This window comes from Protopterus annectens, chromosome 12.part0 (genome assembly GCF_019279795.1).
Source record: "Protopterus annectens isolate FY-2018-M chromosome 12.part0, PAN1.0, whole genome shotgun sequence".
NCBI lineage: Eukaryota > Metazoa > Chordata > Ceratodontiformes > Protopteridae > Protopterus > Protopterus annectens.
The window spans coordinates 900,391,566-900,416,542 of NC_056746.1; the positions used below are offsets into that span (position 1 = coordinate 900,391,566).

Sequence of the window (24,977 nt, forward strand, 5' to 3'; positions counted from 1 at the left end):
TCCTTGACGTCTCAGATGAGCCGTAACCACTGCCATACATTTGGTAAACACTCTGGGGGCTGTAGTGAGGCCAAAGGGCAGGGCTCTGAACTGAAAATGACTGGACCCCAGCCGAAAGCGGAGAAACCTTCTGGAGCGCCTGTGAATCTTTATATGATAGTATGCATCCTGAAGGTCTATTGAGCACATCCAGTTGTCCTTGCCCAAAAAGGGTAGAATGGACTGAAGCATGACCATCCGGAACCTTGCCTTCTTGACAAACTTGTTTAGTTTGCTGAGGTCTAAAATTGGTCTCCAATCTCCCGTCCTTTTGGGGACCAAAAAGAATCTTGAGTAGATGCCGGATCCTACTTGGTCTGCTGGCACTATTTGGATGGCTCTTTTTGCTAGGAGCTTTGATACCTCTGCTTTGCCAATTCCCTTAGACCGGGTGAGACATCTGGAAGGGATTGATGAGGAACGGGATACCTCTCGAAAGGGATATTGTAGCCCTCGGATATGATCGACTGTACCCATTTGTCTTGAGAGAGGGAACGCCAGGCTACTGGGTACAGCGACAATCTTCCCCCGATTGCCTCCAAGGGTGGACAGTCGGGCAACACCTCAGGGATGCTGGAAGGGTTTATCAGGGAGAGGCTCCATGCTACCTTGATTCTGCGGACCCCCTCTGCCCAGAGGGTGGCGCCTATTATTATTACCCCCTCTGCCTCTGGGGGTAAACTGACCACGTGTGTCCGGCGTGACTCCTTGAGATTTACAGAACCACATTTTCCCTCCCTTCTGACCCTTTGGATAGGGTCTTGAAGGGGTGGAGAAATGGACTCATACGGCAGAAAGGGTCTTGCCGTCTTGTTCACATCTGGTCAATGTATCCTTCACCTGAGGTCCGAACAAAGCCGAACCGTCAAAGGGGGTATTGGTGAAGGACGCCTTAAAAGGGTCTGCAAAATTACAAAGCCGCATCCAGGCCTGATGCCTAAGTGCCACTCCTGTGCCTGCGGCCCTACTCGCTCCATCGGCTGCATAAGAAATGAGCCGCATGGAGGAGTTAGTCAAAGAATTGAGGATTCCTAGCTGTGAGGCAATTTTTTCCTGAGCCCCAGTCGCTAAAGGATCCTGAACCACTTCACCTAGTTCCTTGAGAATGTCTCTCTGAAGTCTGGTAAAGTGACAAAGGTAGTTCAGCGAACGCATAGTAAAGGTCGCTGAAGAAAACATCCGCTTGCCGTACCTATCCATGGTCCTAGAATCCTTGTTAGGAGGATGGACAGGCACAGAAGGATCAGCAAGTTCCTTCTTGGTGGCCGCCGCCACCACCATAGCATCAACCGGGACACCCTTAGAAAGAAACCGTCTGTCTGAAGGGGCTGTGATGAATTTGGATGGCCTCCTAGGAACTGGTTCCACAGAATCCGGGGCTGCCCACACCTTCCGAGCCACTAATTGCATGAGTGGGTCGAAAGGCGGAGACACCCAGGAGGTGGAGGGTCGAGATCCAAAAGCCTCCAGGTATACAGACTCATCCTCGGAGGGGTTCATGGAAGGCCAGTTCCCCCTCTGCTTAAGGAGCTCCAGGATGTCTGAAAAGGAGACATCCTCAGAGGGGGACCGTGGGGAGCCCTCCGACTCATCTAAGTCGGTATCTGATGTAGTAGACTCAGGGGAGTCTGTGTGCTTCCTCTTGCACGTCCTCTTGCGCGGGGTTTCTGCTGCAGGATCAGGAGAAACCTCGGAAGAGGAAGTTCTTCCCAATGGGGAAACCTGGGGTGATGGATCTCTGGGTCCGGGAGCAAGAGACTGGCAAGAGACATCAACAGGCACCAAAGATAGAGGAGCTAAAGGAATAGACCGTTGACCTAGCTCAAGGGCTAGGACACTCCTCATCACCTCGAAGGCTCCTCTCCCAGGGAGGCCAGAAGAATCCCGCTCCGAAGAAACAGGAATCCCTGGCCCCACCGAGAAAAAAGGCTCCGAAGCCGATGTCGGTGCCGAGCTCACCAATGCCGAAGCTCCAAGAGGGAGAGCAGGGTAGGACAAGGGTCCGATGCCACTCGCCCCCTCGGAGCTGACAAGGGAAACCCGACGACCGGATCCCTCCAAAGAAGGTCTCATGGAGGAGATCGGAGCCGAAGACGTCGGAGCCGAAAGGGGAAGTATCGGCTACGGCACACCCACGGTTACCGTTCCAAGAAGCTCCGGTTCCGAACTCTGAAGGAGAGTCGGAGGAGGAAGTTCAGGGGGATGAGTAATAGCAGACGTCTGTTGAGACAGGCTATGGAGCATTTGGGCTAGTGCCTGTGACTTCAACAGTCTGCTTACCACCCTCTCTAAATCGTGGTCTGACAGCCTGGAAGATCTTGAAGATCGGCTCCGATGGCTCCGCTCCAACAAAAGAGGAGATCCCGGAGCCGAACGGATCGACTCCAAGGAAGGAGACCGAGATCTCTTCCTGGATGGAGCCATTGGAGCCGAAGACCCCTCGGCTCCAGATGGAGCCGAAGACTTATCAGCTCCAATACTGGATAAAGACACATTGGCTCCGGCCGGAGCCGACAAAGTAATAGGTGTTTGTGTATCGGAGCCAGATGGAGCAGACACCACAACCTCCAAAGTAGAAAGATCGGCTCCGGCTGGAGCCGATCTCGACTCCGAAGGAGTCGGAGTCACAGCCGAAGGCTTGACAACTACAGCCTGGGCCTTAGATGGCTTAGAGGGCTTAACCAACCCAGCCTTGGTCGGAGAACCCTCTAGCTTTAACAAGCCATGAAGAATCAGCTTGTTTCTTCGTTCCTGCAGGACTCTCTGGCTAAAGGAGTGACAAATAGCACAGGAGTCCTGCAGGTGTAAAGGCCCCAGGCAGTACACACAAGAAGTGTGACCGTCTGTCAGAGACATTTTCTGACAGCACGAGTCACACTTCTTGAAGCCTGAGACCTTCACTTCTTTAGACATAATTATGTCCAAAAATACACAGACACACAACAGTCACACAGTTAACCCACAAAAGACACACAACACTAACCTGACAGGAATTAACTGAGAGGGAGGCTTAAGGCCTGAAGAAAGGAAATAAATCCTGACGTAAAATAAGGGGAATATAGGGTAGGAGATTAGCTATAAGTATAAAATATACCCAAAAATAAAAAATAGGAGGATAAGGGAGAAAAAACCCTGACTACTCTGATACAAATTGAAGCTTTACCTGAGCTGGTAAAAAAGGAGACCTCTTCGCGAAGCGGCAAACGAGATCTGAGGTAGTCACGCCTTGCATCATGGGATATAGGGTTGCCTCGAGCTGGTAAAATGAGTTCTCGAGCTTAGCAAGTGCCGAGTCGGAGCCGAGGATCGGCTCCGAACCCATCCAGCAAGAATGAAGGCGAGTTTGACAACTTAACATCAATGCCTAACCTTTTTGTTTCTTTTTTCCTTGAAGAAAAACTAGGGAATAACTGTTTGTCTAATGCAAGAGGTCTATTTCTTTGGCTACCCCAAGAAGAATCGTCTGGAGCATCTCCAAGACTCAAAAAGGAAGATGGTTCTGCCATGACCTTAATGAACAATGGGAACAGCCACAGAGGACATGTCTGACTCCTGGTTTGTGACAGCAGAAGAAGCAACCAGAGAACTTAGAGAACAGGAGTGAAGCTGAGGAATAATGAAGGGCCACTACAGGATCCTTTACCAGCAGATGAGGTACTGACTAAGCCAATGGTGACTGCAAGGACATGCTTTTAGTATTTTTTTTTTCTTTTTATGTACAGTGTAAGAAGGACCAGCAGGACTGGAGAGAGTTTCCATGCAATGACCTAGGAAGAAGCCTAATTTTTTGTCAGCAGTTCTGGCAAGAGTCAGACATAAGGTAAGTTGTCACAAAGTGTTCACAAGCAGTGCATACATACCTCTCCAAACAGATCCAAAAGCATGATAGATATACAAGCAATAAATAAAATCCCTGACTTAACAGTGACTTTTCCTTGCACTATCATGACTGAAAACAAATGATCAGGTTGTTGTCAAAATGTACACAAGCACTACAAATAATTTCTTTAGTTATAAGACTTCCTGTAAGCAAAACAGAACACCTAAACTCAAAAGTTGCAAAACGAGTACACTTTTAGCACAAAAAATACTGTGAAGAAAATAAATACGCTTCTAAAACTAGTAAGGCTGTTCATGACAGGAGACTACCAGTATTTAAACAAATACAGAGTGTATTAAATTAAAAAAAATTATACTTTTTGTCAAAAATTAGAAAAATATGCTCTGATCATAAAAAAGGGGAAATAATTATGTGAGGAAGGGCTCCCAGAGAAGATTTTTCTACCAGAAACAAAGACTGAATGTTGTTCCTGAGAAACTCCTTAATTGCTTCCTGTGAGGCAGCAATAAAGTACTGAAGTCGCTTCTTTCTGGCTGCTACTTTTTTGACTGGTGATGGCCAATCATCAGCCAAATGGGAGGTGCAGGATAGAGCCAGAGCTTCTGAAGCAGGCTGGTTGTTGCATCCAAGTGAGAAAACAACCCAAATAATTTAAAGTTATGTACTTACCATAACTAAGCATCTGTGTTGTCCATTTTTATTATTCCTCACTGATGGGTCTACTCAGCTGTTTTTCCAGATTTAGTTAACAAGTCTCAAGAGCCACCCTTTTCCCATAATGCACCACACTTTCTCTAACTCCCCAGATCAACTTTGCGCTCTACTGCTCAACAGGCTATAGTAATACTGCAGAGAATAGAAAATAACTGAGGCTCAAACTCAGAAACTAAGGGTTTTGAATTTTCTTCAAGAACTTCTCAAAGGCACAAGGCTGGGGGATGGTTGGGAGAGAAATGAGGAAGAATGAAAATGGACAACACAGATACTTAACTCACGGTAAGTACACGACTTTTAAATCTGATGTTGTCCTTTTCATTCCTACTCACTGCGAGGTCAGAGTCCCCAGCTACGTAACTCTTGGGTGGCCCACAAGGATGGATGTGCCGGAGCATGACAGAGCCAAAGGACACCCTGCTCCAAGAAACAATATCCAATTTATAATGGGAAAAAAAGGTGTGGGTCTTAGACCAAGTGGCTGCAGCACAAATCTCAGCAGTCGAGGCCCTGAAAGAGAAGGCAGATGATGTAGCCAATAGATCTGTTAGAATCAGCCTTGGGTAGTCAAGGTAATGGAACACCTTTTTGTGAATAAATGAAGGAAATACAATCTGTAATCCATTTGGCTAAAGTAATCTTTGAAAATGCCTGACCTGAACGGTTTGCTGATAAAGATACAAAAAGCTGATCAGACTTCCTACATTTATTTGTCCTGTGGAGATAAAAATGCACAGTAGAGTCTCAATTATCCAAACTAATTGGAACCTAGGGTAGTTATAACATACAACTGAACCAGATACAAAACTTCTAAAATCTTGTTTTTCCTGCATGCAATACACTTTTCAACCATTCAGCGATTCCAGTGGATAATAAAGAATATTTTTCACACAAAAGCTTGCTACAAGCTCAAAACATGCACAAACAAATACATACAATGTTTACATATTTAGACTTTATGATTTTTCCTACCCAAAAACTTTGGAAGACTGCGTTCGGATAAGCGACGTTTCGGATAACTGAAGTTTGGATAATCGACTCTACTGTAATTACCTGTGAACATCTAGGAAATGCAAAATATATTCTCCTTTGTTTGAAAAATTGGGGAAAGAAACTGGTAACTGAACTGATTGGTTAATGTTCAATTCTGTGGCTACCTTAGGCATAAAGGAGGGATTTGCTCTTAATGATAAGCTATCTTTATGAAAACTGATGTAAGGAGGTTTCACTGACAATGTTTGAAGCTCTGAAACTCTTTTAGCAGAAGTAATTACTACTAGAAAAACGGTTTTCCAGGAAAGGAATTTCATGTCTCAATTATCTGCTGGTTCAAAGGACTTCTGAGTAAGGCCTTGCAGCATTAACGCGAGATCCCAAGGAGGAGGAGAAGGGTCTTTAATTGGAGGGCTAAAGAAAAATACCCTTGAAGAAAACCTTGCATAACCAGTAAGAAAAAAAAGACAAGAATATCCCTTTCCAGCATGAAAATTGGATATGGCACCCAGCTGAAGCTTAATGGTAGAGAAACTGGCTCCTTCTTGAAAAAGATTAAGAAAAGGAGAATAGCTGAAGTGGTAGCTGAGAAAGGGTTGATTATTCTCTTTAGAGGCCCAAAAAAGAAAATCTCTTCCATTTTCTGTTGTAGACCTTTTTAGTGGAAGCCCTCTGAGATGCCAGGATTATATCACTGACAGAAGGGGCGAGCCTGGACTTTCCTACAATTACTGGAAGTGGAGAAACCATGCGGTCAACCTTAGGGTTCAGAGATTGGGGGGGGGGGGGCTGGATGTCTGAAAGATGGGATATGAGATCCTGCCTTGGATCCAGTATTCAAGGCGGACACTTCAGATGAGACCAAAGAAAGGGGAACCATACATGACTAGGCCAGAAAGCAGCAATGAGGATTACTGAGCTCTTTAACCTGCTGACTTTCTGCAGAAACTTTGGGATCAGAGGAAGAGGAGGGTAAGAGGGGCCAATCATGGAATAGAGCATCCCTCAGTGACTCCCCCTCCAGGTGGATCAGAGCAAAATATGCTGCACTTGAAGTTCTGGGGGAAGGCAAAGAGGTCGCAACAAGGTTGGCCCCAACATTTGAAAATCTTGTTTTCTATTGACCGATTGAGGGACCACTTGTCAGGAGTCAGAATAGATCTGCTGAGTCTGTCTGCTAGGATGCTGATTTTCCCCGGAGTATGCATTGTAACTAGAAAGCAGTCTGAAGCTATTACACATTCCCAAACTCTTATGGCTATCCTGCACAACGGGTACGAGCGGGTTCCTCCTTGTTTGTTCCCATACCATACTACTGAGATGCTGTCTGTATGAACTGCAATCATCCCAAGAGGGAAAAAGTCCTGAAAGCTCTGCAACTTTAAAAGGACTGCTCTCATCTCTAAGACACTGATATGCAGAATGGTCTCAATGGATGACCACATGCCTTGGACCATCTTTCCTTGATAATGCTCCACCCACCCACACTGGGAAGTGTCTGTGGTCACTGTGGCTATTGGGGTGGGGAGAGAAAAAGGTCTGCCTAGAAACAGGTCATCTGATTGCATCTGCCACTGTAGACGATTCCTGCAGATCGAAGACAGTTTTTTGGGAACTGAAAAGTGTCTGGTGGAGAATGGAACATTGAACTGCTATTGTCCACTGAAATACTCTCATAAAGAACCTTGCTAATGGGAGAAGAACAATTACAGCTGCCAGTGAATTCAGAGCCCAAAGTACTAATTTTGCTGGTGGAGAAGGTATATCTAATAAGTCCTGGACCTGTTGTCTTAAGAGATATTATACAATGCCTCGCTAAGGAAGCCACTTTTGTAACCGTGTTCAACTGTGTCCCTGTTAATTCTTTGTTTTGTAGAGGAATCACGTTTGATTTTGCCAGATTTAACATGATGCCCAGATGTTTGAAGATCTTTACTACATTGTTTCTAGACTGAAGCAGTTAATGCCTTGTGGATGCAGTGAAGAGCCATAGTCTACACAAGGAAACACCTGGAATCCTTTTAGCCTTCGGTGAGCCACTACCACTGCCAAGCATTTGGTAAACAACTGGGGGCTGTGGAGAATTAAAAGGGCAGTGCACTGAAGTGGTAGTGACTGGCTCCCAGCCAAAAGCGCAAATACCTTCTGGAGCACCTGTCTGTTTTGATATGATAGTACACATACTGAAGATCCACCAAGTACATCCAATCGTCCTTTCACAAAAATGGCAGAATGGATTGAACCTTAATCATCCAGAACTTTGACTTCTTCACAATCTGATTCAGATTGCTGAGGTCTAATATAGGTCTCAGGTCCTGCATTTTCTTTGGCAATAAAAATGACTGAGAATAAGTTCCAAATCATTTTTGTTCAGTTGGGACGTTTTGGGTGACTTTTTTTTTGTACAAGTTTTTGGACTTTTTGAATAATGTACTCCCTCAACTGGGTGGTATGTTGGGAAGTGTCCTCCTGGGGCCTGAAGGAAGAAGGGAAAAGGGAATACAATAACCCCTGGACATAATGTTTAGCACCCAGGTGTTTATGTTTACCCAGGTGTCTAGGTGCAATGACAGATGGCTTCCAAAGCAGAACAGTTGGGCAGTGCTTCAGGAGCGCTAATAGGGTCTGTCAGGAAAGGGCTTCCTCAAACCCTGATTCTGCAGACCCCCTCTGACATTAAAACCTCCTCCTCTGCCTCTGGAGGAGTTGGCTCCAAGTGGGTCCTGGAAAAAGCCTTGAGACATTGTGAACCAAGTTTTCTTCCCTCTTCTCTGATTCCTTGAGAAGGTCCTCAGAGGTAGAAATCTTGATCCCTATGGCGGACGGGTTAGTGCATCTTTAACTAATGGTACAAACAAAGAGGAACCGTCAAAGGGAGCATTTATGAATGATGCTTGGAAGTGGTCCGCGAAGTCACAAAACCACATACAGGCCTGTCGCCTAACAGCTATACCTGCAACGGCTGCTTAGGAGGCATCTTCCACCATGTGCAAAATCAACCTCATCAAGAAATTTGCAAGGGTATAAAGACTAGCCAGTTGGGGAGAAACCTTCAAGTCCTCCTCCAACATGGTCTCCACAAGAGAGTCGGTTAGCTCCCTCATCAGATCTCTCTGAAATAAGTGAGCCAAATACTTAAATGACCTCAGAATGAGGTATAAATCTGCTTTACATGTCTCCATCCCTCTAGACTCCTTATTTGGAGGATAGACAGTGGAGCTTTGATCAGCTAGCTCCTTCTTTGTGGCTGCTGCAACAACAGCAGCATCTACTGGAACACCTTTGCTCTGGTGTGGACGATTGGAAGGTGGGCTGAGAATCCTATCGGGATGCTTAGGGAAAGACTCTACCATGTCTGGTTCCTTTCAGGCCCAGCGGGAGACTAAATCTATCAGGGCATCCGCTCAGGGAGACACCCAAGACATAGACTGGCCTGCCCCGAAAGCCTCCAGGAACATAAATTCCTCAACAGAGAGGTTGGGAGGGTCAGTCACTTTTTTGCTTAAGGAGTTCCAGGATGTCTGCATAGGAGACATTGCCAGGTGGTGATTGGGGAATCCTTCTCCTTCACTGAAGTCTGTGTTCTCCATGAGAGACTCCACAGAGGAGTCTATTTGCCTCCTTTTACATTGCATCTTCCAAGGGACATCTACCATGGTGAGTCCTGGAGAGGTACTGGAAGAAGTGGGGACTCCTTGGGGCAGAGTGGTCTGGAGGCGCCTCAGGGCAGTGTAACCTAAGGCAGGTATGATGGGCTCAGTGGTCAGATCCGATGAAGGATGGGGCAAGACCCTGGGAGTGACAAGATGTTTCTCTAATCCTGGGGAAAGTTCTTTCTGCAACCCAGAAGGCTGACGGGCCCAAGGAAACAGTCTCCATTGGAACCAAAGTTACTGAAGGAGAGAGAGTAGAGGCAGGCATAGATCTGATGCCTTCTGACAGAACCAGGCCCAAGCTGATGAGGCCCGAAGCCCCAAGGGGAAGCGATGAATCTCACCATGTTGGAGCCAAAAGCAGCCCCCCAGTGTTGGTACAGACATCTCTGATCTGGGACCCACTCTGATCCAACAAGGAGGGAGCAGCACTAGTCAGGGACATAGAATCAAGGAAGGGAGCTTCCTTGGATCCAACTTCCAACTCTCTCGGAAAACCAGGGTCCTGGGTTTCTGAAACTGAGGGATGGATCGGAAAAGGAGTCTGCAAAGTAGGAGATGGAGCACTCACGGATCCTAGATGGGACGGAAATGGCAGGACCCCCATCTGGATCTGCAACCTGAGGAATTTCCTCATCATCCTGTCCATATTGGCCTCAAAAAGATCTGTAGGAGGATGCAGAGGAAGCATGCCTAGATTTTGCTGGCATCTGAAAAACATTTGCAGAAAGGGCTGGAGAGACTGGTTATGTTTGGAAGGTTGGTAGAAGAGTCCTAATAGTAGGATCTGAAGGTTTCGGATCTGAAGATGATGTCCCTGGAGTAGGAGAACCAGTAAAAAGGATTGGTTCCTAATCCAAGGCCTAGGATCCAAGGTAGATTTTGATCCCCCTGGGGCTGAAGCAACAGGATCCAATGAGGGATTTTTGACACTAGGAACCACAGCCGACAGATGACAGGATTCTTCTGGAGTCAACACTTGTTTGGCTGCACTCGGATCCAGGATTGTCAGATCAGAGGGCCTGGATCTTTTCTGGCTTGGCTCCAAAGACTCACTAGAAGAAGCCGAAAGGGATCTTTCGGAGCTGGCATGCATAAAGGGGCTTTGATCCCTGAGGAAAAGGTTGCAAGCAAAAGACCTTTCAATATTAACTTATTCTGGTGGTCGGCCAAGGCTTGTGGGTTAAACGCCACACACACCAGGCAGTCAGTGTCCAAATGCCCTGTTCCTAAGCAACTGAATTTAGGATCTTATGCTCACAAGAGCATCATTTAAAACCTGTAGGTTTCTTGGCCACTACTAAAGGCTGAAAACCTAACAGAAGAAACAATACAACAACCACCACAACAACAACAACAATAGTAAAAAGCACAACAAGAGACAACTAAGATACTGGAAAGATTTTTTTTTTGTTTTCAAACAGGTAAAGGATTGCCAACGGTAAGAAAGGATGGGAGAGAAGAGGTCTAAAGGTCCCTAATGCCCTCGAGATCTAATGATAGGAAGGGGAAGAAAACAGAAAACAAACATATTTATATATTTAGAATAATAAGAAAGAAATTTTTTGAAAAACGCATCTCCCAACAACGGACAGTCCTGAGACTCTGGAACTACATTTTGTGCGCAAAACACAGCAAATGAGATCTGGGGAGTTAGAGAAGGTGTGATGCATTATGGGAAGGGGGAAGAGCTTGAGGCTCGGTGTGTAGAGTACTGCAAGACAAGTTAAAGGTATAAGCCCTTTACCCCACTGTAGTGTGATCCTGGAGTTACTATATATAATTAGTTGTGGGGGGGGGTGAGGCACAGTCCCCCACCTAGTTTGATTGTACATTGTCCCGTTTCTGTAAAGAGGGTAAGTAGTTTTTAATTTCTGGAAAGGGTTAGTTATTGGTGTTCTACGCATACTTGTTTATGGTTTAAGATTTAGCATGTTGAAATTCAGCATTGTAAGCTGTCGGCGAAATGCGTATCAGTGAAATGAGTGTTATGTCAAATGAAATTTAGGTCAAGTGAAGTAGACCCACAGACATGTATATTACTGTGTTGCCATACTTTCAGTCTCATATAACAGTTTGCAGAGATTTAAGTGCGTCACTGCACAGATGAAATAATTGCCTTCACTTTAGAGTACAAAGTCAGAATGATCATTATGAAGGCACAATGAAACATGATACCCAAACTTGTAGTTAAATATGAAATTCCCTATACAAATAGAAAGTTCACATGCTCATCTGTGACCAAGAAATTCTATGCTCACACATTCATCTCTAAGCAAAAGAATCCCTACAGTGACAGTTAAGAATGGGATTTTTTAAACACAAATTCAACTGAGTGTAGGATCCCCCTCCAATAGACACACAAGTTTACATAAACGTCCGCTATACGTACCATGTCATGCAAGTATGGAACTGACTATTTATTAATTGACATTTTTTGACTGGGAAAGTCCACTGGGTCAGAAACCCATTTTCAGTGGCGGCCCGGGGAGAAAAGCTCTACAAGCATTACAAAGTTGACAATTTTTAACAAAAATTTAGCAAATCTTACAGATATAAGAGGGAAAACATAGTACAATTCAACACTTCACAGGGTTTACATTAATATGCATTAGAAATTATTAAATATAGATAGAAAAAAGTTACATATGTAGAACAGCATGGAAATTAAAACAGTACTATCTGTAGTGTGAGTAAAGAAAAAATGCATAGTGGGTATACAAAAGGTATTGTAAGACTGGTTATTATAAGTTCCACCATCCTAATATTTAGATTAACATACACGCAAGAGCATGGGTAGAAGCATGTGACTTACACACATTCATTCACAGTTGTATAAGAGCATGTGACTTCTTATACAGAAACAAATGTTTCACAAAAGCTAATCTGTAAACATGGATTTCCTCCACAACACACAGGCCACCTGTTTCCTAGATTCTCTGAGGATGCCCAGAAAAAAAACAGAATTAAAACCATGAGTGAAGCACAATATACAATGCCACTTGAACAATGCAATGATAAAAATAACAATAATAAAAGCTTGTACCTGTACAGGTGTCATGCCCAACTCCTGTCCGCTACGACCTTGAGCAATTTTAGATAAGTCATTCACAAGGCGTTCGAATATGTTAGCAGCAGTTAAATCGCAGTCATAGTTTACATAAATGTCTACAACACATTGGGCATCTGAAATTAAAAGATATGGGAATCAGAATGCCTGCTAATCATCCCATATAGGCTTTTATTATTCACAGCTACTACTCTTTACAAATACTCTCCACATTATGAACAGCACTTTAGGCAGGTGCTCAAGACTTGAGTTGTCCTGCACTTAAAATTCTAACATATATGGAGCATATGAATATGATCTGGGTTGCACAAAAAATTATTTATTTTAACAGCTGAAAAACTACCATCTGAACTACTCTTAGCCTTGCAAATAAAAAACTTCATATGTTCTACAGTGTATAACATTCTTCTTAAAAATATTCTCTCTGAATAATGTCAAAATAATCAGAAGACAACTTCTTATTTGTTATAAATCATGCTATGAATAAACTTAAAGATTAAGAATGGTAAACCTTAAATACAGCATTGTCTGCAGTCAATTTAAATGCAACTAAACTATATTAAACCGCAAAACCTTTCCCAACTATTTGTCAACCTCTTAACCATGTAGGTACAGCTGGAATATTTTACAGTATTACACCATTCTAAAGATAGATTCTGGTTATGCTATTTAATTATCAGAAAAAAATATGAAGTGACAAATACCTGCACAAATCCTAGTTAAAGTCTGAATGACAAGCCACTTGTGTTCAAATGAACTTGTGGATGTTTCCAAGATGTTCAGGAAGATCTCTTTAAAAAATACCTAATTACAACATGGAAACAAAGAGCACATCATATTAAAACACATATTAGTAAAGAAAATACAAAAACTTGGGAATGCATTATATGTTAAAAAGAATGTGCAGTTCTTTCATCAGTAGTTGTGTATAACATTTGACATCTTCCATAGCACAAAATGTTTCAACTGCATTCCTTAACAGAATTAACTAGTTAACATGTGCTCAACAAATGTATTTATCACAGTGTGCACTTCTGCTACCAGACTCACAAGTTAAGGTTCTGCAGCATGCAGTATACAGTGTGGTAACAATAATGGACAGAGCTGCAAGTGGCAAGCAATGGCAGTGTCATTCCTCACAAGCACAAGGTACCCAATGTTGTTCATTATAGCACAGGGATGCCACACCAGGAATATGACTTGTTTTTCTCCTTAAAGGCAATGGCACAAAAAGGCAGTGCAAATACCTGTGTTAATCCTCCCAAACCAGTCAAATTAACATGCAGGAAAGGATACGACACTAAACTGTGTCATATTTATTGCTACCAATAAAATGATTGCAAATTCTTTTCCACAATATACAGGTGGCATACTGCATCCACCCAGCCAATAACCACTATATTGAAATCGCCACTCTCTACTGTATCTGTGTTTCCTCCATCTTCACCAGTCCATGGTCAATATAGTCAAACATCTAGTCTCATCTACTTCTATGGTGCATCCTCCTTCAACAGCCTGAATTATAAGAAGCCAGACTGAATGGTGAAGTAATCATACATTGTCCCAATTACCAGGCTATATGGAAATGCAGTTACTATGCAACTGTGCATTTGGAAATCACCCCCTTATTGTCTAAGATACTAAAATTAAATTCTGTCCACTTTGATGTCTCTAGTCTGCTTATGCAGGGATCTCGTCAGAAATTGCCATTTCATATTAACACTGTTATGCCCCATAAACTCACTTAATATCTGAAACATCTATGCATGCCTCTAAATGCCTGTCTCTTACATACTGAAAATGAAGTGTTCATATTACGTTATCGAAAGATAACATAATTGAACATCCGAAACATCAAAACGGCTGCATTTCGAAACTTTTATTGTGGGGGGTCTGTGCCCCCACACCCCCCGCTAAATATATACTCAAACTCCGAGATCGCACTACAGTGAGGAAAGGGAAAATATCCCAATTTTCACTGTGCTAAGATCCCACAATGCAAACTTCGAAATTTCGATAACATAATAGGAACCCAAAATGTATACTTCTTTGGCAGCTTCCTCTACAATTGTAAACAAATGTTTTTAGAGCAGTATGCCTAACTCTTGGGTATTCTGTGTACTGATCTCTGGTGTACACAATAAATAATTTGACATCCTTGGTCTCCAAGCCATATTACTTCTAACAAACTCGGGGGGGAAAAAGCTATTCACTTGGATACACTGACTATGCTTGTTCATATCCATATGTAAACCTCGGTGTCAGCAGGCAGTGCTAAAACCCATTTATGCTTCCCCCCATCCCAAGTTATGTACTTACCATAACTGAATTGCATGTTCCTGGTTCATTCTCTTCAACTGACAGAACTGCAAATTCAGCTCACATAAGCCTCAGCACTGCAAACATCCCCAGGTTTCATTTCCTCCTCCTGTTTACCCATAATACTTTGTTCTCCACCTTTACACATAATCCCATTCACTATGTATGAGGGCACAGAGGTCTGGGTAAGGCTTGTCAGATGGGTGGGTATGAAAGGTAAAGGTCTTGAAGGGTCTCAGCCTAAGAGGCCTCCCTCATGGGATGAAGCCATATCAAGAGGAATTATACCTGTCAAACACCAATATGTGAACAGCCTTGGCCTTGCCTCTCCAGGCTTTCTGCAGAAACTCATTAATGAGGTGAATGCATGCTGCAGACTAGGATTGCACTATATGACTGTGACTACAGATTCTTGTGTGAGACAGAAGCCTACAATGCCTGCAGCAAGAGAAAAACTGGCCTCAACTATGAGATATTTTAAACGCAAGAAAAGGCCTGCCTCCAACTATGACAAGATACATTGAAAAATCTGCCCTAAAGAATAGTTGCCCAACCCTGCGGCTGACATTTCCATGTTGACCAAAACTACAAGATTAGGAGGGAAAAATGGGCTATCAGTGGAGATTATGTCAGGACAACCCAATAAGGCAAGTAGTATCCAAAAGGCATCAAAAATCCTTACCTGGCTAGAAAGGTCCAAGGCCAGAATCTACTGGGTGTTTAGTGTCTACTGGAAAACTCACATGTGACGCATCATGTGTGAAAACATAAAAGCAGTGATGGCCATGAAACTGGTTGCCCTGAAACATGCAGATGCTGTCAGAGATGGGGATTGATCAATTTTTGATAATCTTTAAACAGGGGGATGAATCAATCTTTGTTACTTCTTGAACAAGTAGGGGAATCCTTTCTGCGAGCAGGCTGACTAGACAAGAATGAGTGCCAGCATAAAAACCTATGAAGTTTAAGCAATGGGTTGGAACTAGCTGGAGACTTTGCAACGTTCAAGGTTATGCATAAGGACTGGAACAGAAGGAGCAGAAAATCTCAGGCTGCGATAAGTTTGTCTGTCATGGGAGAAGTGATGAGCAAGTCATCAAGGTAAGCGTATATCTTTAACCCTTCCAGCTGTTGGAATGCTGCCACTGTCACCATGCTTTTTAGGACAACACTGGGATCTGTGGATATTCCAAAAAGCAAGGCTGAAAAAACAGGAATGACAGGCTCTATCCCTGAAATGCAGTAAACACCTTAACAATCTTGACATGCAGGCATAACTATGGAGGTTTAAGGACATAAAGGGGAGAATCAAGCACACTGTGACCATCCAGAAATACTTGATTTAGGCCTTGATCCAGACTCAGCCTGAGATCCTTGGATGTTTTTTAGGCACCAAAAAGAATGTCAAGTGATTTTTTTTTTTTAAGTAGAAATTTTTTGTCTTTCACATCTACATATGCTATCCTACTGAGATGGAGAGGGGCATCCAGCAGAAAAGCAGTACGGGTGAAGCATGAAATGGAATGACATTCTCTGAATATTAGGTCCAGTATCCAGCAGCTGCATGTGACAGTTATCCATGCTGACCAGTGGAAGGGAAGGACAGATGACCCCTACTGCTTCCAGAAAACTGTAGCTGCCCTCCCTCCAAAGTCTGAGGGCCATGGGATTTCAGACCATTTCCAGAAACTCTACTGTTGAGTAGGTGTTCACAACAAAATAAAAATTACCACTATGTCTGTATTGGTTCTTTCTGGGCTGTGATCCAAGGGCAAATGGCAATATCAAACTCACTTCTGGCATGGACACTTTTCCATCTTTGCAAAGGGGTAATGAGAAGCAGTAAACCTGGCACCAAAAGTCAGAATTTTTTCCTTCTTTTTTGCTAGCCTCCAGTGTAGATTCACTGGGGCACTTAAGAAGGACCACCTTGAAGTTCTCTTTCAAATCAGGTAATTGAAGCCAAGGATAACAGTGCACCATTACTATGATGCTTACCACTCTTACTGTGGCATTAGCTGCATTATGAGTTGTATGGTGATACTGCCCCCTGCTTGTGAAAGTGGGAGCCTAAATTTTAGTCTAATTCTGTCATCTGCTTGAACCAGCACGTTCAACATCCTATCCAGAGAGTTGCACTGAAAATGCAGATTTTGCCCATGGCAACTAATCATCTTTAAAGAAAGAAATGGAGTATGAGAATACCCACCCTCAAGGACAGTACCACACTGGCAGGGCCACTGGGCGAGACCACCTATGATTTTAACATTCTATGAGGTTTCTGCAATGAAGTCTGGTGCACAGGAGTTGTGCATCACACCAATGTCCCCAAAAGCACTGAAGACATCAGTACTAAAGCATCTAATAGCAATAACATTAACATTCCTGGTCTCACAGGCTTAATCTTTAAGGCCAAAATCTGTAATCTCGACACCTGATGAGCCTCTGCTAATCTAATGTTCGAGCTCTCAAGCTTGAGCTATGGGTTCATGGGAGCTACTGATGCTACAAACTAGGAGACAACCAACTGAGTAGGTGCATCTGCCTTGATCCATTTGAGCCTACCAATGTCTACTACTGACATGGAAGAAGAGAATGGTAAATTCAGGTAAGATTCACCACAACAAGGGATGATTTTCTATAATTTCGATCAAACTCCATCCTCAGATGGGGGTGGGATTACCGAAGACTAACAGCAAGTTTCAACAATAAATAATTTACAGAAAATCTCCTATTTTCCCTATGGGTAACTTTTTATGCGGAAGGGGAAAAGAAAACGTCTTTGCTGTTTCATGCTCCTTACATTTACCAGCATTACAGAAACCTTTTGAGATAGAAAGGACTTGACCAACATCAAAAGGAATAAGAACTTTCAGAATAAGCTTGTTCTTATGGTCAACAGTAGTATGCTTATCAAGCTTTTTCATATAATGCATTGTTCTCCCAAGAAGAAAGATCCTAAAGATACCACAGACTTCACACTGTGGTTTTGGGGTGGCAACTGATAGCTGCACACAATGCTCTTCACACAACTGGATTTCTCCATAAACACAAAGCAGTCAAACAAGCACACCACAAAGGATGTCCATATTGTCTGTAGCAGCCAAAGGAACAAAACAGACCCTAGCTGATGCCACAATATCTATCAACAGCACTACCAAAATGGTGCCAAATAAATTAACCAGGAGGAAAACTAGGACAGATATTGTGAAAAAAATGGAATTCGCTCATTGTTGGAGAAAAAAAAGTTGTAGAGTAATGAGAAACTGAACTCCACAAAGTGATCAAATCCAATACAGAAGATGCCCAGAATTTTTTTAAATGAAAACTACGAAGTATGTGGCTACTTGTGACCAAGGCTAACATTAAAAGTGGCAAGTAAGATCAAAACAAAGGTGGAAGGCAAGGGATTATGTTAAAGGGAAGGAGCCCGTGAAACTTTGCATCAATGCTGAAGCAACCTAAGCAGAAACTGCAGCCCTGTCAGCAAAGAAATATAAACCAGATCATGACAGATCACACTGCATAAATAAGTTAATAAAGCAGTTATTACTTATCTGCCCAACCCCAAAGCTAAAATACTCTTAAGGCCACACACTGCAGTTTCATAGACTGCAGAAACTTCAAAACATCTCTCACAAGACATATCCCAAGCAGGAAAACTGTAGTACACCCCCCTTACATACCCAAAGCAGTTCACAAACAGATGTGCTACTGATATCATATACAGCAGCACAGTCACTGCCATAAGCACCACAGTTAACCATGACTGACAATCTCACCAATAATACAAGCAAAACAACAAGGCATAAGGGAATTCAAATCAATGCATCACACAGAGAGCCTACTCTTGGGCAGCAACATTTGTGTTGATGCTGTATGAGCTAACAGAGGCAGAACTGCAGTCCAACTAATGAGACGTGACTAAACCTGGCACACCTGGGCCTCCCCCCTCCCCTGGTTCCATATTTCTATGATGCTGAACAAACTGACAGCAAGATATGTTTTGGTGTAGCCTATCAGAAATATACTAAAAATACAAGTACATACTGGAAATGTGGAAACGCTAATGACGAAGACTTGCATCAAGAAGGAGCAGCAAATAGCAAATTACAGTTGTTTAAGAACTTACCATAACATTAGATGGTCTACTGATCACTGCTGCAGTATTGCAAACTGTTGGGGTATCTCACCAGATAACCTTGATGTCTGGCCAGGGTACCAAAGCCAAACCCTTTCAAAGAACCATGCATACGATGTATGACCTAAGCCCAGGGACATAAGGGTACATAAGGCAGGTGGAGCATAAATCTGCAGACCATATCCAAGCCTGCAAACCTGCAAAGGCTTGAGAAACTATACAAACTTGTCAGATAAGACAGGAGAGACAAAAAGAGATTTGTCCCCCTTGATCCATGAGGAAAAGTAAGAAAGAAACAAAGAATGGGGATGGTAGGGTAGGAAAAATAATTCAAGAGTTATCAGTAGGACATCTACGGTCATGTTAAGTTCTTACACAATTGTACTATGTCCTTTAGATCACTGTTTCAGTATTCCAAACTTTTGGTGATTCCCAAAGCTTATAAGGACTAAATGGTACTTAGATGATAAATAGGAGAACTGTGCAGTAGCCCAGAGGACTGCTCTGGTAAAAGTGGTTCTGAATTTAGAAAAAGCATCCACTCTGTAATGGTTGATAAATGTCTGCACCAAAAACAAAGTAGCTGCTTCTAGAATTATTCTAGAGTCCACCTCTTTGCACAAGGGTATAGATAAGGCCACTACTCTAACAAAATGTGCCTTTGCTGGAGAATGTACAAATTTGTCATGACGAAGGTAGTAAAATGAAATGGATTCACTAATACAGGTATTCAGAGTTTGCTTAAATACTTGGTTCCCGATCTTGGAATCCCGGAAAGGGAGAAATAGTTGGTCTGACTTGTGATATCTTAGTCTTATGTAGGTCGAATCTGAGTTGTTTATGATCATCCATATAGAATCCTTTCTTCCTTGTTTATATGATTAGGGAAGAAGGTTGGCAGATTTAAGGCCTGATTAAGGGAAAGTTCATTTATCACTTTAGGTATAAAGGAAAGACTGTCCCTCAAAGACACTCTATTGTTGTGAAAAAAAAAAAATGAAGGAAGGGGTTGCCATAAAGGCCTATAGTTTGCAGATTTGTCTGGCAGAGGGGAGAGCTACAAGAAGAATGTTTTTCAAAATACAGAATTTGAGGAAGGTACAGGCTTCTAGTTCAAAAGGTAAGAGAGTGAGTTTTTCCAGCACAAAGCTGAGGTCCCAAGTAGGAGGGATAGCTTTCCCTTGAGGTTTCAGGTGGAGTAAGCATTTTAAGAACTGTTTTACTTCTATTCTGCCCAGAAAAGTATAGTGCAGTATAGTGCAAGAGCCCACTAGGTCACTCCACTCTAGATAAAGAGGAGGATAAAGCAGTAGATAAGCAGATATGACTGAAATGTGTGCCTTAACAGATGAGCATTATAGGCCAGATTTCAACAGCTCATAGAAATATGAGCAGTCTACAGGGGACATTAGCATGTAATGGGTCCTGTTTTTAGCCTGACACCATGTAGTAAATCTTTTCCATTTTGCTCTGCAAGATTTCCTGGCAATAGATTGTCTTGTCTCCTGGAAAACCTTAAGCACATCCTCAGAAATTAATGTCTAAAAGGAATAAGAATCCTACTATCCATAATATCAGGATGAGATGAAGTAGTGAATGGTTCAGCTGTATGAGCAAGTCCACTATGGAGAGAAGCTACTGGTGATGTCCCTTGGCTAGATGGAAGAGAGGAGGGAAGCAATGGTGCCTTGGTCAATAGGGAGTCACCAGTAAGATCTTTGAGTATTCTCTATGAATCTTTATAAAAACCTTGGGAATAACAGAAACTGGAGGGAAGACATGTAAAAAAAACCTTCCTTTATTTGGCAGATGAGCACTGCTTAGAAGACTCTGGTTACAGCTGGGTATTTACTACAGTTACATTAGGAGTGACTAAGGTCATTTCCACCCATTTCATCTAAGGGGTGTATAGGGTTTAAACTTTACTGAAACCTTAGACACTCCTACTGTAACTGTAAAAGTCCCAGCTGTAACCACATGATACTCAGTCTTCTAAGCAGCACTCACCTGCCAAATAAAGGAACCCTTATAAAAGAATTGAGTGTCTGTCTATTCTTATTACAAGAACTCAGTATTTGGATTTATTACAAGAACTGAGGACAACTCTTCCACCCAGAGGAACTATCTAGGACATTTGAAGCATCCCGAGACCATGAGAGGAAGAAGACTAAGCACACTAGTTTTCCTCCTTCAGTAGCAACAAGATGATCAATTTTAAATGTAAATAAGCTTGAGAACAGTAGGTCCTGATCCAAAAGAGTGGACATCGTTTGTTGTTGATGAAGGTAAATGGAACTATGGAAACCCCCATCCATTTGTAGACCATGTGCAGGAAAATCTCCCTGTTCAGCATCCATTTGTGGGGATCTCCCCTTGATCTGCTTAAAAAGCCTGCTAGGACACTGTCCTGGAAAGAAATGTAAACAGTGTAGGTAGACAGGTTTGCTTTTGTGGCCTGCTCCCATGCTAAAAGAGACGGTCTGCACAGTTGGCAAGAACTAGTGTCCCCCCTCCTTGTTTATGTACCACATGACTGTTAAGCTGTTTCTGAACAATCTTGAGAGACCTGGTTTCCAAAAATGGGAGATGATCTCCAGGGCTGTATTAGTACCCTAATCTCCTTCAAAATGATGTACTCTGATCTTAGATTTGTTGGTCATTGTCCTTTAATGTTTAGGCTGCCTTTTATGCTCCCCCGTGTATTGTATGATTCACCTGTGATAAGCTCCTGTTGCTGTGTCTGCAATATGAAAGGTAGACTTGGTTTGAGCTTTAATTGTGTGATATCCACCACAGGATTTCCTTCATTAGGCAGGAGAAAAACATGTGCTGTCCAGGGGATGAGAATGCTAGGGGCAGGTGAATTGCAGGTAGCACTGGATCTTCCTCATATGGAGTCTGGCAAAGGGGACCATGGGGATAGTTGCTGTCATGAACCCTCAGCCCTCTGAAGATCTCACTAGCAGTACATGATTAAAAATGAAGAGGAGAAAGGAAATGGTTAAGCTTTGTACTTTGTCTGGTGGTAGGAAATCCTGCATGAGTTTGGTGACAAGACCGCACCCCAAGAAAACTGGGTCTTGGGTTGGTTTCACTGCATACTTCTTTACGTTGATAGTGAAGCACAAGCCCTGAAGTAGGGGCAGGGTGAAGCTGAGGTGAGACAAGAATATCTGTGAAAAAATGCCTGTATTAATAGTTCATCAAAACAAACAAATATTTACATTCCCCGATTCCTGCAGTAAGCCATGCCAGAGGTGAGACACTGTGAAGATTCTGAGGGCTGTTAAAATCCAAAATGCAATGCAAAGAAGTGAAAGTATAATAAGCTAGAAAACCTTAGAAATTTCCTATAAGCAGGATGAATAGGAATGAGGAGATACGCATCCTTTAGGTCCTGAGACATCAGAAAGACTTGAGGAAGAATGAATGGAAGCACAGTCTGTAGACATATCATGAAAGATGTAACAGAGAAAAGGGTTGAGGATGAAGAGATCCAGTACAAGTCTCCAGTCTTATTTTCCTGGCATGAGGAAAAGTCTTAAATAAAACAAACAGTTTTCCCACATAATGTGGAGGTACTAGTTCTAATGTGCCTTGCTAGAGTAAAAGCTGAATGAAGGGAGAGAACACCTTTATCCGACTGTGAGGAGGAGTAGGGATGCCAAAGAATGGAGGAACATCTTTCCAATTCATTCAGTACCCATTCTGAATTATGGAAATAACTCATCTGTCTGAAGTGATGAGTAGTCATTTTTTTAAAGATAAGTGGAGTCTTTTGGATAGGGGTAAGGATGGACAAAGAGGTGGGGAGGGGGACAAAGGATAGTCAGGCAGACTTGTCTGGGTAGGAATGCCTCCTGTCTGATATTTTCAGGAATCTTCTCCTGGGCATTTTCTTGGCCTTCTGAGAGGGCCTAGATTCCCATGCGAGTGAAGGAAGTAGGTTTTGCAGGGTAATTCCTTTGGTATCTTGGCACAGACGTAATAAAGACCTGCACACAGTCTTTTATCATTTTACCTTGTTCCTGTAACTGCTTGAAAAGACTAGCAGTATCCAAACCAAACAAAAGGCCCTTGTTTAAAGGAGAGTCTAAAGGTTTTGCCTTAATATCATCTGCTAGGGGCTGAGAGCTTAACCATGACTACCTGTTGATCACAGAACCTGCAGCAGCTGACCTGGAGGAATCTGCTACTGCATCACAGTTGCATTTTATGGTGTGCTTGGCCACTTGTGAAGCCTGAGCCACCAGAGATATGGCCTGTTGTTTACTGAAAGTTTCCTCAGGGAATGACAGTTTTTTATATAAATCGCCCAGTACTGACAATAAAAACTTAACTGTTTGGGTCTCTTAATTAAGAGCTCTAAAAACCAGAGTGAAAGATATAAAACATTATTCCCCTATATGACCATTGCCCCACTATCTTTAACTGAAGGAACTAACTTAGAAGGCTTGTCTGTGGACATGGAAAACACTGATGGGTCTGCCCACAGCGTTTTTGTATACAATTTTCGTGTCCTCACTTAACTTGCAAAATTTGTCATGCCTTTCAGGAATTTATGGCTGACAGTCAGATGCAGTGAAAGTGGATGTAAAGGTATCAAGGAAAGCCTCTAGAAGAGGAGGCACAAGTGCAGGAATAAGTTTTAGTATGTCTGTTGAACTCCTGAAATCAGTTTTGATGCCCATTCAAAATGCTTCATCGTATTAATAATACTTACTCCAAATGAAGCTTCTTCAACAGGGGGATCAGGAGAAAGGAAATCTTCATCACTGGAAGCCACTTGGTGTGGCGAGTGGATCTGAGATGAGAAGGCCAAGGAGTGCTCATCCAAGTCTGATTCACCCTCTTTATCCTCAGAAAAAGTATCCAAGTGCTTCTTTTGGGGAGTGGTAGGAGTAGGCCCAGCAAAGAATGGTGGCCTGAAGTCATAACGGTGCTAAACAGGCCCTGTAAAAAATCCATCCACTCCTTACCCTTGAACGCTGGAGGTGAAGATGCATTTTTACGTTTTTTCTTCATTTTTTTCTAGATATGACATCCACTTTAAATAAATGTGGAGGCTATGACCCCTGACTATCCTCAAAGCGCAACCCTGGAATTCTGTCTCTAATGAGAATCATCGGTATGCCTTTGGGTCCTCTGGAAATTATTAAGCGAGGTTCTCCATTCTCATCATGATCAAAAACTTCAGTTGTTTCAGACATACAAACCTCAAATGCCATACTAGCTGCCAACAGGGTCATAGTAGCAGGAATATAATCAGGTGCTGGGAGTCTCATGGGTTCTGAAACCCCAATGGGTATCTTAAAGTTTGACTGGGTAGTCATGATACTATGCCTAGGCCACTAAAACATTTTCTGCTGAATGGGCAGGACATTAGGGTAGAAAGGACTGTCATCTTTGGATGGGCAAGGTACTTAAGGCGCTGAGTTTCCAAATAGCAGTTAATAGACAAATGTCATGTTCTTAATGTCTTTAGAACAAAGGACTGACAGACTGTACAATTTTTATAACAGTGCTCAGCACCTAAGTAGAAGTGGAGATCTCTGTTGGGAATCTGTCTACTGCTGGCCCTGACAACATCATGGGGAGGGTACTAAGGGGATGTGTGACAGAACTAGCTCCAGAACTCACTGACATCTTCAACACTTCACTCCATCTAGCCAGTGTTTTAAAATGCTTCAAGGAGATGACCATCATTCCTCTGACCAAGAAATCAGACAACTCTGAATGACTACCGATCAGTTGCTTTAACCTCTACGGAAATGAAGTGCCTGGAGAGGCTGGTCAAAGATCATATAGCCTCAATCTTACCTGTGATGCTGAACACTTATCTGTGACGCTGAACACACTGTGATTCACATGCAGGACAAACAGCAATACAGGGGATGCCATCTCACTTGCTCCCATGAAACACTGAACCACTTAGAAGGCAAAAATTACTATGCGAGACTGCTATTAATTGATATCACTTCTGCCTTCAACACTGTTGTCCCTCAAAATCTGATATCGAAGCTACTTCAACTGGGCAGAGACTCATTTATGCAACTGGATTCTGAGCTTCCTTACTGAAAGGCCTCAAAAGGTTCAAGTCGGAGACAACAGCTCCAGAAGTATCATCCTGAACACAGGAATACTGCAAGTGTGTGTCTTAAAGCCCTCTCCTTTTCAGTCTGCTGACACATGACTGCATGGCCAGAC

At 42.9% G+C, this 24,977-nt stretch overlaps 1 protein-coding gene across 1 annotated transcript in view; it reads right to left on the reverse strand.

Annotated features, from left to right (window-relative positions):
* ARFGEF2 (ADP ribosylation factor guanine nucleotide exchange factor 2) overlaps positions 1 to 24,977 on the reverse strand; it is a 2,483,667-nt gene that overhangs the window by 1,830,857 nt on the left and 627,833 nt on the right. The window contains exons 11-12 of the mRNA XM_044089932.1: positions 13,015 to 13,114; positions 12,287 to 12,426 (exon numbers count right to left, since the gene is read on the reverse strand). Of these exons, the coding sequence (XP_043945867.1) occupies positions 12,287 to 12,426; positions 13,015 to 13,114 (240 nt within the window). The remainder of the gene's footprint in view (positions 1 to 12,286; positions 12,427 to 13,014; positions 13,115 to 24,977) is intronic.